General features: G+C 40.1%; 1 protein-coding gene across 3 annotated transcripts in view; it reads right to left on the reverse strand.

The window, feature by feature from the left end:
- QTGAL (queuosine-tRNA galactosyltransferase) overlaps nt 1-16,283 on the reverse strand; it is a 369,929-nt gene that overhangs the window by 293,269 nt on the left and 60,377 nt on the right. For all 3 annotated transcript variants that reach the window (XM_083148363.1, XM_083148361.1, XM_083148364.1), the window contains exon 6: nt 4,395-4,460. In XM_083148363.1, coding sequence (XP_083004489.1) covers nt 4,395-4,460 — 66 coding nt within the window. The remainder of the gene's footprint in view (nt 1-4,394; nt 4,461-16,283) is intronic.

Below are 16,283 nucleotides of genomic sequence, written 5' to 3' on the forward strand. Positions count from 1 at the left end.
AACAGTCACAATAAAAAGGCAAGAGCCACAATAGGCAGCAAAAGAGCGTGACTAATTCCGTACTGGGAAATACTTTATTCTAGCTTGTAATTTCATCATTTATTTACGCATGCAGGGGGCCCAGATGTTAGTTATGAGCACAACTGTATCCCATTAAACGGGGGATGATGTTGCAGAGTTTGTAAATCTTAGGAAAACCATAAACTGTTAGCAGGGGAGCACTGGAACAGGTGCGAGCAGTTCCCCGCTGATCCAAGCAAGAGATGCAGTTTCTGACTCACATCTGAGAAGCATTTTCTATCGCACCTGGGTTTGTACACACACACAAGATTATATAGTAAACTAGGCCAAGCAAATTTATAGAAATTAAGTCGGAATTCTGTAGAGAGGAATACGCATCACACCTTATGAGCTTCCATTTTGTATATAATGGAGGCTGATTATTATTATTATTATTATTAATGAGAACACAGTCAGTAATAAAAGCTAGCCATTTAACTCCCCGTCCAACTGGCCATTGCTAAATTAAATATAAACTTTTTCTCAACTTAAGTATTAGCTTGTTGGAGCATTGTATATCATTAAAATCCTCCTGTGAACACTGGTGGTGTGCTAGTCACCACCTTGTTATTCCTGACTTTCCTCTGCAGCACTAACCGATTGCCACTATTATTATGGCTGATCAATTACAGTTGCTACTTAAGGCGATTGATGCCTCTACCCAGAGGATTGTGGCTAAACTTGAAAATGTGGTCGATATGCTTATAAATGCTGTACGTATGGCTTACACCCTTCTGAATCTACGACTATCCTGTATCTATCCTGCCACAAGGAGATGTCCTCTGCTGTATCCGAAGATGGTACCCCAAGTCTTCAGGTTTCATCCTGTCGAAATGCGATGTCTCTTACTGCCCCATTGATAATTTGCTTCCTGGTAGACGGCGCCCTACGGATATTTGTACTATATTTAAATTGTCTGACCCATTTATATCTACGCCCTCCTGGGACATATCCAGTTGTATGGCCATATCTCCTATTACTTCCGATGTGGTTTCAGCTCCTGATTGTGGGGTCTCTCTACAGCTCCGTCCTCTAGCTCCGACAGTTATGTTGCAGTCTGAAAACTCCTTACTCGCCTACTCCCTCTATCTGGGTTCATATGCTGGAACCTCTATTCCAATACTACAGTTTGCTCTGTGCGTGGTCCTGGCGTGTATGACGGAGAGACTGCTGACCATTTGGCTCTGCTATGGAGGAGGGCCTGGCCGGAGCATATATCCTCTCTTTTTTTTTCTTTGTATGCTATACAACCTTCACAGGTTATACTGTGCTGCTTAGTCATGTATGAGACAGAATCCTTTTTATATTGTAACTATGCTCCAGCATCCTTGATATACTAGTTAACAATTACCAAGCCACTGCCCCACTCAGACCATTCTCCCATTATCCGACCATGGGGGTGTGGGAGGGGGGTAGGGCAGGGGGGTTTATATAAGGGTAGATACAGGTAGATTTAGACTTCGTTAGTGTAGTTAGTGGGAAAGGGGTTAGCAGGTATAGGCTCCAGGTATGCCTAAATTGGGGGTAGGTTATACAGGGTGGGGGGTTATGGGGAGGTTTGTTTTGGGGTTTGGAGGATTTTATTTTGTTAGTATATAAGCAGGTTTATTTTGGAGTCTACAAAGCTAGGCATACATTGCTTTTTTTTAGTTTGTCATTGTATTTCGGTGAAACATGTAAATGTATACTTCTGAATGTGCGGCTGGAGCACCCTGATCTGCTACTGTAATCTTATACTATATTACAAAAGTCTCTAATTGGATTTACCCGAATGGCGCCTTCGGGTGATCGAGCATGAGTAGCATGGTTTGAGGATACTGTAGTTTGTTTATCCTGATTGCGATTTAAGGCGGGATGTACTCCAATGCATATTGCTTATACCACAATTGCTATTATATGTCTCTTTGCCCATTATGTACAGTATGCTCTGATTATTTTCTTTTTCTTTGTACTTTTGTTTGTTTAAGTTGTACTAATGCAAATACCAATCAAAAATATTAAATTAAAAAAATGTCAACTTTTCCTATATACTGAGCAATGATTTCATATAGAACCCCCAAATGCACAGAGATGCCTATTATACTACCTCCAGTGAAAAGAGAGAACCAGGGAACTTCTAAACGTCAGTCTACCAAAGTCACTGCCATTTTCCACTTCTTCTGATCCATATCTTACCAGAGTTATGCTTACTTTTCCACCGGCAAGCTGTTATCATAGAAATGTTTATATTGCTTACTTGCCTATCTTTACCAAAAAGTCCAAGGGACAGGTGTAAGGGACAGGTGCAAGGTTGCGGCAGCAAGATTGGCATCATTACTGCCCTGCCCTTGCTGCAAAATGCCACAATTCAGGCAACAAGGTCTTGGTGACATGATTTCCATCGCTGCACTCATATCACTGGGGAAAGTAGGCAGAATACAGAGGTTGTGGTCTGAAGGAGGCGGAATCTCACTGCTGAATCAATATGCACCCCCACCTGTCAAATGTTCAGGTTATCGGCAAAGCAGAAACAAAATAAAAAATGGTACCCAGAACCCACAAGTGCATTTAAAAGATCCTTATACAATGATGTATGTTAAAAGTGGAAACACTATTTACAAGAAAAAATATTTACTTAACTAAGGTTCCCCGGTAACAAGAAATACCTTCAAAGTAACATCTACTATGAAGAACAAAGAACTTTCTGCCTCCGACTATTGCTAGCGATTAAAATAATTTAAAAAAATGTGCGCTATGTGCTTCTGAATGTCCCTTGTAAAGCGAATGCAAAAATAACTTGTTTTTTATCTCCCTACTTGGTTCAACCAGTACATATTATCTTTGCCCTTTGAAGAATGTTGTGAGGTATTTATGCGCTTGGTGACAGCCAATAGGGAGGCAGTTTACACACTTCACCTTGCTGGTCCTGGTGGAATGGAATGCTGAATGTCAGTAAAAGCACAGAGGCAGAGTCTGCAGGTTGCCAATCACTTTATACTGTTCTGAACTTAAGGCCAGTTATCAACTTAAAATGCCAGGCATACTTCTATAGTTTTGACTTAAAAAAAAAATAAGTTAAAGAATACCATAAAGTGAAATCTGTAGCGGACATGTAGGTAGAAACCCATACTGGGACTTACAGTTCCACTGCTTGCTTCACTCTGATTAAGATAGTACTGCTAGAACTGCAGACTTTTAAATACAGATGTGTCCACATATATCATTGAGATAAAAGTCATGTTCTAAATAACACATGAGCACCACATGACTCGGTAAGGCTGGGCGTCATCTTTGCAACTTTTTTGTTAAATAAGGTCCTATTTGAAAAAATTAGTGAATAAGATGCACAAGCAGCTTTTCCTGATTAAAACAATATGCGGCATGTTTATATTCAGTGTGTGACTGCCTCTGTATCTGCATAAATTTGGAATGTTCCAGGTGCAACACGGAGGAAGGGCTGTTTAGCAGGCTAGATGTACAAGGACACATCTGTATGCCCAAATATTTAGCCTACATTTAAAGGAAAATTTTTACTTATATGTAAGGTCTGTCAATCGCAATCCCACACAGGTAACAAAATTTAAGTAACACAACACAGTTTCTGGATGGCTAACAGACTATGACCAAGTTGATAGGTGGACACCAAAAAGGTCAACGTGCACAAGGAAAAAATTAACTAAGGTTGACACAAGCAATAGGCTAACATGAGAAAGGTGGACACATGAAAAGGTCCACATACTGTAGGTTTTTCTCAATTTTTTTTCCCACACTTATTGAACTTTTTCACATTTTACCATCAACGTGGACTCAATTGGTAAAGGGAAAATGTGCTGAGCACAGCGGTACAGGGGCAAGGCACCTTGCTCAAAGTATGGCAGGCCAAGTGAGCCATGCTAGGGTATGTGGTACACTAATTGGGGGTCCACGTTCTCAGCTGTCGACATTGAACACCATTAAAAAAAAAAAAACTATGAAACCCTCATGACTACTTTTTCATGTATTGAACTTTCTCATATTGACCTTCTACTGTCTACCTTGACATTGTCTGTAAGCTATACCAAACTAAAATACTACTAGCTATGGTTGCTGCTGTGATAACTGTCCAATAGTAGAAAGGATCACCAAATTCCAATACATAGATATAGAAGTTCTATGTAGACAGAACTGTTCACAGTGTAACTTCCATAGGTTTATTTAACTCGTCAACAAATAAGCTGCTACAACTTCACCACTGAAAGATATACACACATACACACACACACACACACACACACACACACACACAAACAAACACACATACCCATACCCATGAGAGTATTAAACAGTGCAGTATAAATGGGCCAAGAAGTACTCACACTCTGTGGTAGACCTTGTGCAGCCTCATACTGTAGTCTGATTCGCTGTGGCATCATGATGTCATCCTGCAAACCATAAACAAAACAAATGAGGCAGTTATATCTCTCTCCAGCCAAGTGCATATCACCATTGTTCTTAATACATATAACACACTGTTTTGTAGATAGTACATCCTTTCCTCTAGTTTTAAAGGATGACATGATGTACATTACTTAGTATAAAACCGAGGTTCTCAAAGTCGGTCCTCTGGACCCCACACAGTGCATGATTTGCAGGTCTCCTCAAAGAATCAAGTGAAATAATTAGCTCCACCTGTGGATCTTTTAAAATGTGTCAGTCAGTAATGACTGCACTTGTCGGGTGACCTACAAAACGTGAACTGCGTGGGGTCCCGAGGACCGAGTTTGAGAACCACTGGTATAAAAGGATCATCATAGAGAGGATATCACTTAATAAATACAAATATATACATTTATCAGCATGTCAACTTCTTTTCTTTACTTATCACACACTAATTTATTTTCAGATTCCACCCCTCCCCCTCAGCGCAACTGCCCTAGGGCCACCTGTTGTCCATCGCTGATCTAAACACACCAATCATGGTGTATTGTGCTACACAATTTTATGCATACTTTCAAGCTTTCTTTATATTGCCAACTAAATGTATTATTTTGTATATCTAATCACTCAATTTCTGCAAGCATTTCTTTTCATGTAATACTTTTTAATGTCATGCCATCTTTTATTGCATATGATGCCTCAATATTACAATTATTTTGGAGAACAGTATGGAAGGGAGTTTGCTGGAACAAGGAAAAAAACTGCCCCCATGATTAGAACTGTATCTCTAGTTCTGATAACATCCTAAAATGTTTACATAACACATGTAATGCGGATCGCTAGTTTATATTGGCAGATATGTTACATTTAGGTATTTCACCTGAAATTGGTCCAATTAGGAAACGTAGTTTTATTAAAATGTTACTAATATTATCAAAAATAAAGTTCCACATTATTATTTGTTATATATTGATAACAATGTTCCTGGCAATCTCTTTTAGCAGAGATGAGTCATGTAGATAAGGCTGGTGAAATGCAGAAGTAACAGATATTATTTGAGGAAGCTGTTGACTTGCCATAGATAACTGTGTTACTGAGCCCTGTTTTGCAGTCTTTGCACTGACCTTCAGCAGATTATTGAGGGCTAGTAAACTACATGCTGGGGTTCGGCTAAGTTCCTGGTTTTCGTTAACTGTTCAAATCTCCCACAATTGCCTCAGTGCAACAATATATTTAAAGTCATCTGGTACGGTGTGAAACTTTGGCCTATGTGTGCAGTTATTTTCTATGAGTAGTACGCTCCAGTGTACAGCCAGCGCTGGTACACACTTTTTTCCTTACGCTCCAGTGTGAACTTGAAGTGAGCTGGCATGCAGCATAAACACATAATGCGTGTTACCAAATTCGTAATATGCTGTCCTGTTTGTATGGAAAACTATGGCATGATTCATGAAAAAAACAAAAACAATATTTAGAAGCTACTAAATGTAGTTGTAGGGTTAAAATATAGTTACCTAAATACAGAATTCGAGGCATTTAAATGATGTTTTAACGACTAAAGGCCGCAAAGGTGCCCACAGATGCATCGATCCCGGCGTGCGTTCTGTGCTTAACTAGCACACATAGCATCGCATCATATGCCTTGTGCATGCGATGCGATGCTATGCGATAAAAAGCTAGTACAAAAAGTATGTGCAGCACATACTTTTTTTACTGTGCGATGAGGTGCCGCGGGAGCGCGCAGCCCATCGCATAGCATCGCACCGCCGGGATGGGTGCGTGTGTGGGCACCTTAAGCGCTTTGCAGTACAATATCCAACTGTTTCAGTATTGCAGCTGTGAATTACGGATTTTGCTTCAAACTGTACTGTGCACTTTTCTTATAACATCCATGCTGAGTAACACATCATCAGGCATTACAGGCTCATTGTCTACAAGTTTCTGATTGGTGAAGAGTGGACAGCCAAGCTACATTTTTTCATGATGATCTAGCCACCATGTGACATTGTACAGATGGAATTTATATTCATATGACATTAGCAATCATTTAATGAAGGCTAATGGAAGAAAGGATTTCGGAAAGAACATGATATACTGAAAATGCAGAGAAAAAGAGATGTGGCTTCATTTGATAGGACTGCACCAAATGCAACCCAAATTGTGTGCAAATTAAGGTTCTCTTATTGTTGCAACCAGGCTCAATCCAAATGTGATGTACACATCTGCTGTACCATATGCTGATTGCAGGAATTTGGTCATACAGGAGAACTTAATGGGAATAGGATGTTATGTTTCACGCAGTGCATTGTTTTATTGGCTGTAACCCTATCACTTCTTTTTGAATCTTCCTATGATTGGTTTCTGGAAAAAAGACTTAAGTTAACTGACTGTAGTAAATACAATTTTTGGTACTTGTGTATTATAGCGGCGCCCCCGATGTACATCGTACGATGAACGCGTCGCATCGCATGCCATGTACCGGATGGCATGCGATGCGACGCGATTTTGACCCCCTATACGATTAAAAATCGTATAAGCACCCTAAAGGGTGCTTTTGAGCACCCTAATGGGTGCTTACAATGTTAAATGCACCCCCACGCCCCCCCCCCCCCCACTATAAACGTGAACCCAAAGCGTGGCGAGCGCAGCGAGCCCGCGAGGGGCGGTGGTACGCGTCCTACGACCTTTTCATACCCTCACTATCCACGTCTGCGTGGAGTTGAGAATAGAATAGTGTGGCGAGCGCAGCGAGCCACCGAGCCCGAAGCATGGCGAGCGCAGCGAGCCCCGCGAGGGGACGCGGATACCTTCACAGGTAAACGCGTCACTTCGCGGGCTTCACAGGTATCCGCTGCGCTCGCCACGCTTCGGGCTCGGTGGCTCGCTGCGTTCGCCACACTATTCTATTCTCAACTCCACGCCGACATGGATAGTGGGGGTATGAAAAGGTCGTAGGACGCGTACCGCCGCCCCTCACGGGCTGGCTGTGCTCGCCACGCTTCGGGTTCATGTTGATAGTGGGGGGGTGGTGTGGGGGTGCATTTAACATTGTAAGCACCGATTAGGGTGCTTAACATTGTATAAGCACCCATTAGGGTGCTTATACAATGTTTAATCGCATCGCATCGTATGGCATTGTATGCCATGTACAATGCCATACAATTTGAAAATTGTATGCCATCGCACACTATCGCGAACGAAATCGTGTCGCATACCATCGTATGCGTTATGGTATGCGATGCGATGGGCGCCGCCAAAATACACAAGTACCCAATTTTTATTACAGTGCATCCGGAAAGTACCAACACAAATTCGCTTTGTGCGCATGGACCAGAATAAGGTCCATTGTGTGTAGAATTGTGAGTGAAAAATGTAATTTATTGCGTCTGAGTCCCCTTGCGGGGCTCGCTTCGCTCACCCACGCTGCAGGCTCGGTGGCTCGCTACGCTCGCCACGCTATTTAAAATCAACTCCATGCCAACATGGATAGTGGAGGTATGAACGATCCATGTTGGCATGGAGTTAAGTTACTTTTTTTAACATAGCGAGTGTAGAACCCGGAAGTAGCACGGCGCCATGCTGGCGCCGTGAAACTACACAAGTACCTTTATTCCATTTTGAAATAAGGCTGTAACATAACAAAATGTGGAAAAAGTGAAGCGCTGTGAATACTTTCCCGATGCACTGTACACTATTTTATATAGTGCCAGCATGGTCTGTATAACTTTACAATTGAGAAAAGTAAGAAAACAAAAATGATTTTTACAAGAGTGGATAATAGCTATTATCAGAGATCAGATGGCCTTGCTTGCAGGTGCACAATATATAAGGAAATATAGATTTTATACATGCATATAAGTGTTACATATTGCTGATTATTCCATCAAGATTGCAGGGTTTCTTGGTGGGCTTTGTAATTCAATAACACAGCAATGTTTGCTTGGGGCTTAGCAAAATGTATAAGTTCACAAATAAGACACCCATAAATTGCAGCTCAATCTGAGGATAAAGTCAACAAGAGCATATTCCTTAAAGTGTCCACTGACGATATAATTTGTAAAATTGCGCAGTGTGTATGCGCACTCTATGGTGTGTCCAGGTGTTCAAAAGCATTTACAACATGCATCATTTGCATTGTCATCTACTGTGTACCCAGCCAAACATAAAGATGCAGTAGTGGCTGTGATAACAGTTGTGGCGGCCAATGCAACTGCGTCCACTTCTAAATCAAACCTTGTATCCCAAAGCTAGTAATATCAATACAGTATAAAGTGTCACAATGAAGGATGTAAAATACAAAAACTCCTTGTAAACAATTATAAAACTGTCATACCAAAAGAGGAAGAAACAAATCTAATGTTTTTAATGGGTGTCAGTACAAAGTCCATTTTGAATAACAAACCTTCACAAATGTTAAACTTCCCCAAAACTACTCATCAGTAAATAATACCAGCATTTAAACTTATTGGAGGACAGAAAGAGGGAAAGAGCCAGCTGCCAGGGGGAAATGCAGACACTGGTAGAGTGCTGAAGGGTGCAGGAAACACCAATGACATCACAAACCACAAGAGCAAAAGGTTAAGTGATGTGTCAGCATTGTTTCAGACCATCCAGATGAAATTACATCTTCAGGTTATACATTTACAATTTTTGCTTTGTTAGAAAATGCTGCACATCAGACAATTTATAAAACAATGCCAGGACAATTGCGGTTATAAATAATAGCACCATTACACATGCGCACCGCAGAACTTTTGCATAACAGACAGCAAGTTATTGCTGTGCTGTTAGTCCACGTGAAATGCTAGTGAAAAATAAAAGACACATTTTATGGAATCCTTGTGAAATATAAAGCATGCATGGCCATGGGTGCATTAGGGTGAACGCCGCTCCCAAATGAGGCCACAGCTGTACTCAGAGTTAACCAATAACATTTAAAATCATGTTTTAAACATAATAACCATACACCTGTCAGTAAAGAGAATAACTGATTAACTATAAATAAAAAGAAGCTGTTTTATTAGTTGCACCCATAGCCATGGTCAGCAAGAAGGTAATAAAACATTTATGGAATCTTGTTGAAAAATGCAAATCAGGAGGGAATAGAATAATTTCAAAGCTATTACATGTGCACACAGGGCAAAACTACTGAGCGATCTGAGCTATGTGGATCTCTACGCAAGATCTCTCTGCACACGGTGCTGCACGGCAATGTGTGCCGAGTGATCTGTTAGGGCTCTCGGGAGCACTGCCCCTGACCGGCGATTTATCCAGAATGCTGGATATTAATTGTTGGGGGATATCGACACACCGGGGCCATGCTTTGTTATGACCCTTACACACGGAGCGATGTAGGGGCAATTTTCTAAGCGATCTAGTCAAATTGCTTAAAAAATGCCCTAAAATCGCCCCATGTGTAATCCCCATAACTAAAAATGAGGAGGAATCTCACATCCAAAATAATAATGATCAAAAGCACACATCTAAGTTAATAAACCCGGCAATAGAGGAAGTAAAAGCCATGGAGCTTGACGGGACTGTCTGGCAACCAGCCGCCGCCCAGCCTCCCCCCCCCCGACTCCTGGGTTACCCCTGTGCCTACCGCAAGCAGATTTTCCACCCCTGCCCGCATTCCCACTCTGGCACTGGCTATCTCCACTCGCTGCCTGGCTATCACACACCGCGGGGGAGAACTATATGCGACTGTCAGGCTGCCGCAGCACCCCTGTAACAGCGCCGCGGAGCACAGTTTGGGAACCATTGCCCTAGGGGTTTTTTTCTTAAATTTTTTTTTTTAATAAACCACTGCATGATGTACAATAATACACACAGTATATGATATTATTTGCAGTGCTATAATTTCCTACAACAACAAGAAAAAACCCCATCAGGATATATTGAATTTGTGGACAGTAATACAAAAGAACAGTTTGGCAATCAACCAATAAACATCGTAATATATCGTCCACTGTTTTTCAGTACAATACAGTAGTATCTTGGAGAATTGACAAGGTAATTAACTATTGGAAACCAGTATACACCAAATGAATGTATATCGATAGACTGTGGTTATAAATAAATTATAACAAAGATACTACAGAAACATATTGCATCAAAAAGAAAATAAAGAAATGGAAAAGAAAGGTAAACTCTCTTTCTCTATCACATCCCAAGGCTACTTTCTACTCCCCCAACCCAGATAACCTAGGGTTTTAACTAAAGAGAGCTGTGTATAGGAATTCCCTCTCTGTTTGATTGGCCATGAACTTTTTTCAGTGGAATAAAATTGCAAAGTCCAGGAGAGAAGGTTGATTAAAAATACTCTCTGCTACAACAAAATCAAAAGGAGCTTTAAGACAGTAATATCTTATGGGTGTGGACACCTATTTAATCTGGGTACTGTAGGCCAAAAGGAATGTTGTCTTGTACTTTTCAATTATACGCTGATCATTGCAATTTTGTACTGGCATGCTGATTGTTCTCATTGTGCAACTGTATTTGTATGAATAGATTTCTGCCACTGTGCAGTTATATGACTAAACCTTCCTTTACATACTTTATATATAGTGTTATTATAGGACTTAATAATTAGTTTAATTATCTGAATCATTTTTTATTTATTAGTGCTTCCTCATTTTTGCTGTTTCTTTATGTTTTATATACAGATAAACCAACACAGAGTTTACTTGAGGCTAACATTTTATCTACTCTCATGATTAGTATTATTCTTCAATTGGGTATAGTTTGATTTGTCAGCAGTAAAATGGTGGACAGGCCAAAACTACTGGCATGCATTAGGTCCACATGCAAATGTTCAACACCAGCAAAAGGTCGTCATGAAAACCGTATAAGTGTACCGATTTGCTCGCCGTGCTTCGTACACGGTGCCTCGCTGTTCTCGGCACACTATTATACTCCCACCTCCATGTCCTCTGCAATGTTAAAGTATGAACAAGTCATTAATTTTTTTTTTTAACAAAAATCATGTAAAAATAAGGTCTACCTTTTTCCTTTTAAAAATTTTGCTTGGGTCAATCTTTTTGTCTGTAAATACCCAGTTTGTTGTATCACTGTCTCCTATTGTAAAGCACAAAAGGAATATGCTGTGCTATATAAGAAACTGTTAATAAATAAGGTTCATTTTTTACATGCTAGTAACTTTTATTTTCCCTTCTTTTTCCTCAAATATGTCTTTTTAGTTATCACTTGCATTTTATTGTTAGCAATGTCACAGTAAAAGGTGGAGAAAGTTCTGAACAATTGCATCATTAACAAATCCTATTTATTGTATTGGTGTGGCTGATTGGGACGTAAGACATGAACCATTATTTCCCTTTTCCAAAAATGAAAGATACAGAATATAAAAAAGTAACACAGCATTCTATTACATGATATTTCTGAACAAAGGCAGATCTATCAAGAATACAGCATATAAACCAAGGGCGTAACTACCATAGGTGCAGGGGGTGCAACTGCTATGGGGCCCACTGCTGAGAGAGGCCCATTACATGTCATAGTAACATTTGCTATTACATATTTCCACCTTTCCTGGTACTAACTTTTGCTATGAGGCCTACTACTATCTAGTTACGCCTCTGCCTTTGTACTTCTGGTATAGCATTACTGGGATAAAAATGAAACAATAAAATAGTGTAAATGTGCTTCTGGCACTGTAATACTACATGTAGTATTTAAAGGTGTACTGGTCAATATCAGACCTAATGTTTGAGGACAAATTACAAAGCTGCATGTAGAAATAGCTATGTGGTATCCATTTCTTTTATCCCTCTATAAACTGAAAACCAAAAATGGAACTAAAAATTTCTCATATTAAATAAAAAGAGAGCATAGTATCTGCATAAGTTTCTCTTCAGTATTGAATGGAAAACTTCTGTATCACAGGGAATACACAAACTAGCTGCCTTGGCATCACCCTTGACCCAATCTTTGTTTTCACTCTTCACATCCAGTCCTTCTTGCAGTTCCACAACCTCTTTATCTGCAACATTCTGAAATTATGCTGATTCCTCATTCAAGAAGTATACAAACTCCAGTTCCATTGCTCTTTATTTTCCATTTTGACTTCTGTACCATCATCTTCTCTAGTTTGTTTTTCACTCTAGATAATCTATCCAGTAAAGTGTGACTAGACTTCTCTTCCACTCCTGCTAATACTATATATAAATCAATAAAATGATTCTCTATTTCTACCAAAAATCAGTTCTGGCTACTCACCCTCCCTCACAAAGCCCTTACTAATGCTTCCATCTATCCACTGATCTGGTCATAAGTAACACCTGCTTAAACCACTACACTCCACCTCTGACTCTCTCCCCTATTATTACCTTGGCTCTAATTCTGTGTACACACGGTACAATTCTGACTAACTTTCAATTTGATTTTGACTATATATTCAAAATTGAATAGAAAGTCAGAATGGCACAGTATTAAGCAGCATTCAATCTAGATTCCATCCCGATGCAAGACCCTGCAGCATCGGAATCTAAAGCAGAAATAGACTGTGCAGGCAAGTCTATTTCTGCTAGAAATAGACTTGATATAATATCATTGCATTCACATATCTATGGTAGCCACATCAGGCTCAGGGCCACCATTTTCTGTCACGCAGACTGCTGCAAACTCCCCTTAAAAGGTTCTGGACGTGCCTGTGTGGTCCGAACCATGCCCACTCAAAGCTGCATTGCCGCCACCACATCATTTTGGGAATGCGATGACCGTTTGAGCCCTCACGCATACACAGTTGTGCGAAAACCGACGATTAGCATTTTTTTATTACAACTGCGGGGAAGCTGAATTATACCCCATATCCTCACCAACTTATTATCAATTTATATAATCTTATGTTCCTATAAGCCACAATTGTATTCAAGTATTTGCCTAGATATATTAATATTTCTGTTTACACTTCTTATATTCAGGGATGCAGATGCATGATGATTGTCAGAAACTTCAGAATCTGTGGCAACCTATAAACAATGGCGATGAAGAACTCCTTTGTGGCTCCTAATATTGCTATCATTAAAAGTAGATATACAGTATATCACCTAACTCTTCAAAAAGTAATCTGAAAAAGAAGAGTATAAAATATGTTATCCTAAGCCTGCCTAAAATGGTTCAAGCATCCCACCCAATGGGTCAATCTTGTGGGTGGATGAGCCCTCATATAGAGATAAATTGACTGTGTAGCCAACATTCTCCACCACACCTAAAGAAAAACAAATCACAAGAGCTGGAGAGATTGGAAGACATGCTCCCCTCGGGAAATAACAAACAAACAGACTGTCCAGGATAGTGTTGGTGAGTCAGACCTCTGGCCTGCAAAGCAGTGGGATGGTGAAACCATGACAGGAAAAGTATCAAGCCAGAGATTAGTTTTCTGGATCAAATCTGCAGATGTCTGAAAATATCTGACTCATGTAATGGATTCTCCATGGAAATAAAATAATATTCAGGAAGGATGCGATATTAAACTAAATTACAACTGTTATCTCCTTATAGACACAGTACAATGCATGAAAATAACCACAATAAAAAGGGATTACTACATCTATACACTATAGATCTATCTCCATGGCCGTCATTAGGGGGAGACCGTTGGTACTACCATACTGGACCCCAAAAGAAAGGGGGCCTTTGCATCTGTGGATGATTGTGTTATTGGAGCATGTGGACCCTCTTCCCATGTACAGTATTGTCACTTGGCTGCCGTGGGTGACAGAAACTGGCTGTTGCTGGGAACCATGCAGCCACTTTACCTATGCACAGTGTTGTCACCTGTGTAGCCACTCTACCTATGCACAGTGTTGTCACGTGTGTTACCTGTGTGCTGTGCATGAGAGAGTAAAGGCACAGCACCACATGCTCACGGTGTTCTATGACAGTAAATGTAAAGCCGACGGGGGAGCAGGTGGAGGACCTGTTCGAACAGGAGGGCTGCAGAGTTGATGGTCGTGTTGAAATCGAAGGGAAAGGATGGCCCTGCAAAGGCCAGGAGCCCCATTGGGTGTACAAGTCTGACATAGATCTATAGAGCAGGACATATAACACTGGGAGACCCCTGTTTGGCCCTCTATGGTACAGATATACTAATCATCTGCACTGATCTCTTGTTGTGTAAGCTGTTATAGGGGTGGTTCACACAGAGCATTTTTGTATTATAGCTCCTTATAGGTGGTATTCAGTGCATCACCATAGATAGATAGATAGATAGATAGATAGATAGATAGATAGATAGATAGATAGATATACTGTATATAATAGAGAGCACTGACCACACATTGCATGCCATATATACCAAAAATAAAATCTAGAAAATCCAGTGAAAAATTCTGTGTCTTTTCTGATCGCAAGTTGATTGACAGAAAGTTGCATTTGGGAGTGCTAATCGGATGTTTTCTGGGAGTGTCAGACAAAATGCAGGAGTGCGCAGGAGTTTTCAGGGAAGGTGTGTGATGTCACCTTCAGCCTCAATCAGCCTGATTCTATCGCACAGGCTGAGTAGGTTCTGGGTGACACACATATTGCACACACTGGAAAAATACTTTGAAGGGGAGTGAATTGTGAATGGATGTGCATCTGGCTGCCTACCAAAGTGATTTTTGCATTTATTCACAGCCTTGAACACAATGGTATTTCACTATGGCGCGGCGGTGGCGATCTGATAGCAGGGTTCTGTCATTTTGTTGTAATTTTGCAGAGCAGCAATCAAGTCAGAATAACCCTTAATATATCTACCTACCTCTATCATACTTTAGCTATATGACACTATTGTACAGGGAAGTTACAATAAAATACACAAATAATACAATAAAATAGAATAAATCTAAACAGGCAGTAGAGGGGAACAAAGTAAATCAGTGAGAGTTCTACAGAACGGAGTAACCGGTAACGATAGTGATCAGTGAGTAGAAGTGAACTGGAGACAAGGATAGTGCAAGCAGAGAACAGTTTACTGGCTACATATATCTATATATAGATCTACAATCACACACACTAGAAGTCTCCAAGTAAATGTCACCAAAAACGTAACAGGTGCATCACAGAGTTAAATAAGGAACAGACGCAGCCAACTGGATAATCCAATAATTCAGTGAAATGGTAAACGCACTGTCTTCAGGATAGCCCTGAACACCATTATACAGAATTATATGGTGAAAGTAAAACATGTGTTATTTGGTTCCATCAGTGCTTTTTCATCTTGCTTTCCGCCATAGTTACGTGAAAAATCACCACAACACTCAGGAAAGAAGAAAAGAGGAGCTACCTTAGACCCAAAAATAGTCACACTGTCTTGACCTTTAATTAGTTTCTTCATTGTCAGTCATGCAAACAATTGCTATTTTGCAACATTAAGGAGGTAAGTATAACCTACACAATGGGAAATATGCAGAATGTCACTGGCATCAAACAAAATACGTCATATGCTACAGTCACCTATATAAAGTAGTCGAAAGATTAATCTGTGAGCTTCATAAAAAAAAAATATATATATATATATATATATTCCACAGGTCACACAACGTAGATTGCACTGCTCATAGAACCAACCACTGTTTTAACTTTCTACCTGTAGCATTTTTGTTTCCTGTATATATGAGTTTTGGTACTCATCATCAAATCCATTTCTCTTAGTCCATCTGGAGTATAATGCTAAACACTGTATATAAATCACAACGTGGATCGACCACATGATCAAAACTTGTTTTTAAACTAGATCATCCACTCTAAATCCCACTAGTCCCTAAGGAGCCAACAGTATTAAGTTTAAATTTAATAGAGAAACAATCAACCAGAACTTAAACCTGAGA

The sequence above is a fragment of the Crinia signifera genome, chromosome 6, assembly GCF_055691185.1.
Source record: "Crinia signifera chromosome 6, ASM5569118v1, whole genome shotgun sequence".
In the NCBI taxonomy this organism is placed as follows: Eukaryota; Metazoa; Chordata; class Amphibia; order Anura; family Myobatrachidae; genus Crinia; species Crinia signifera.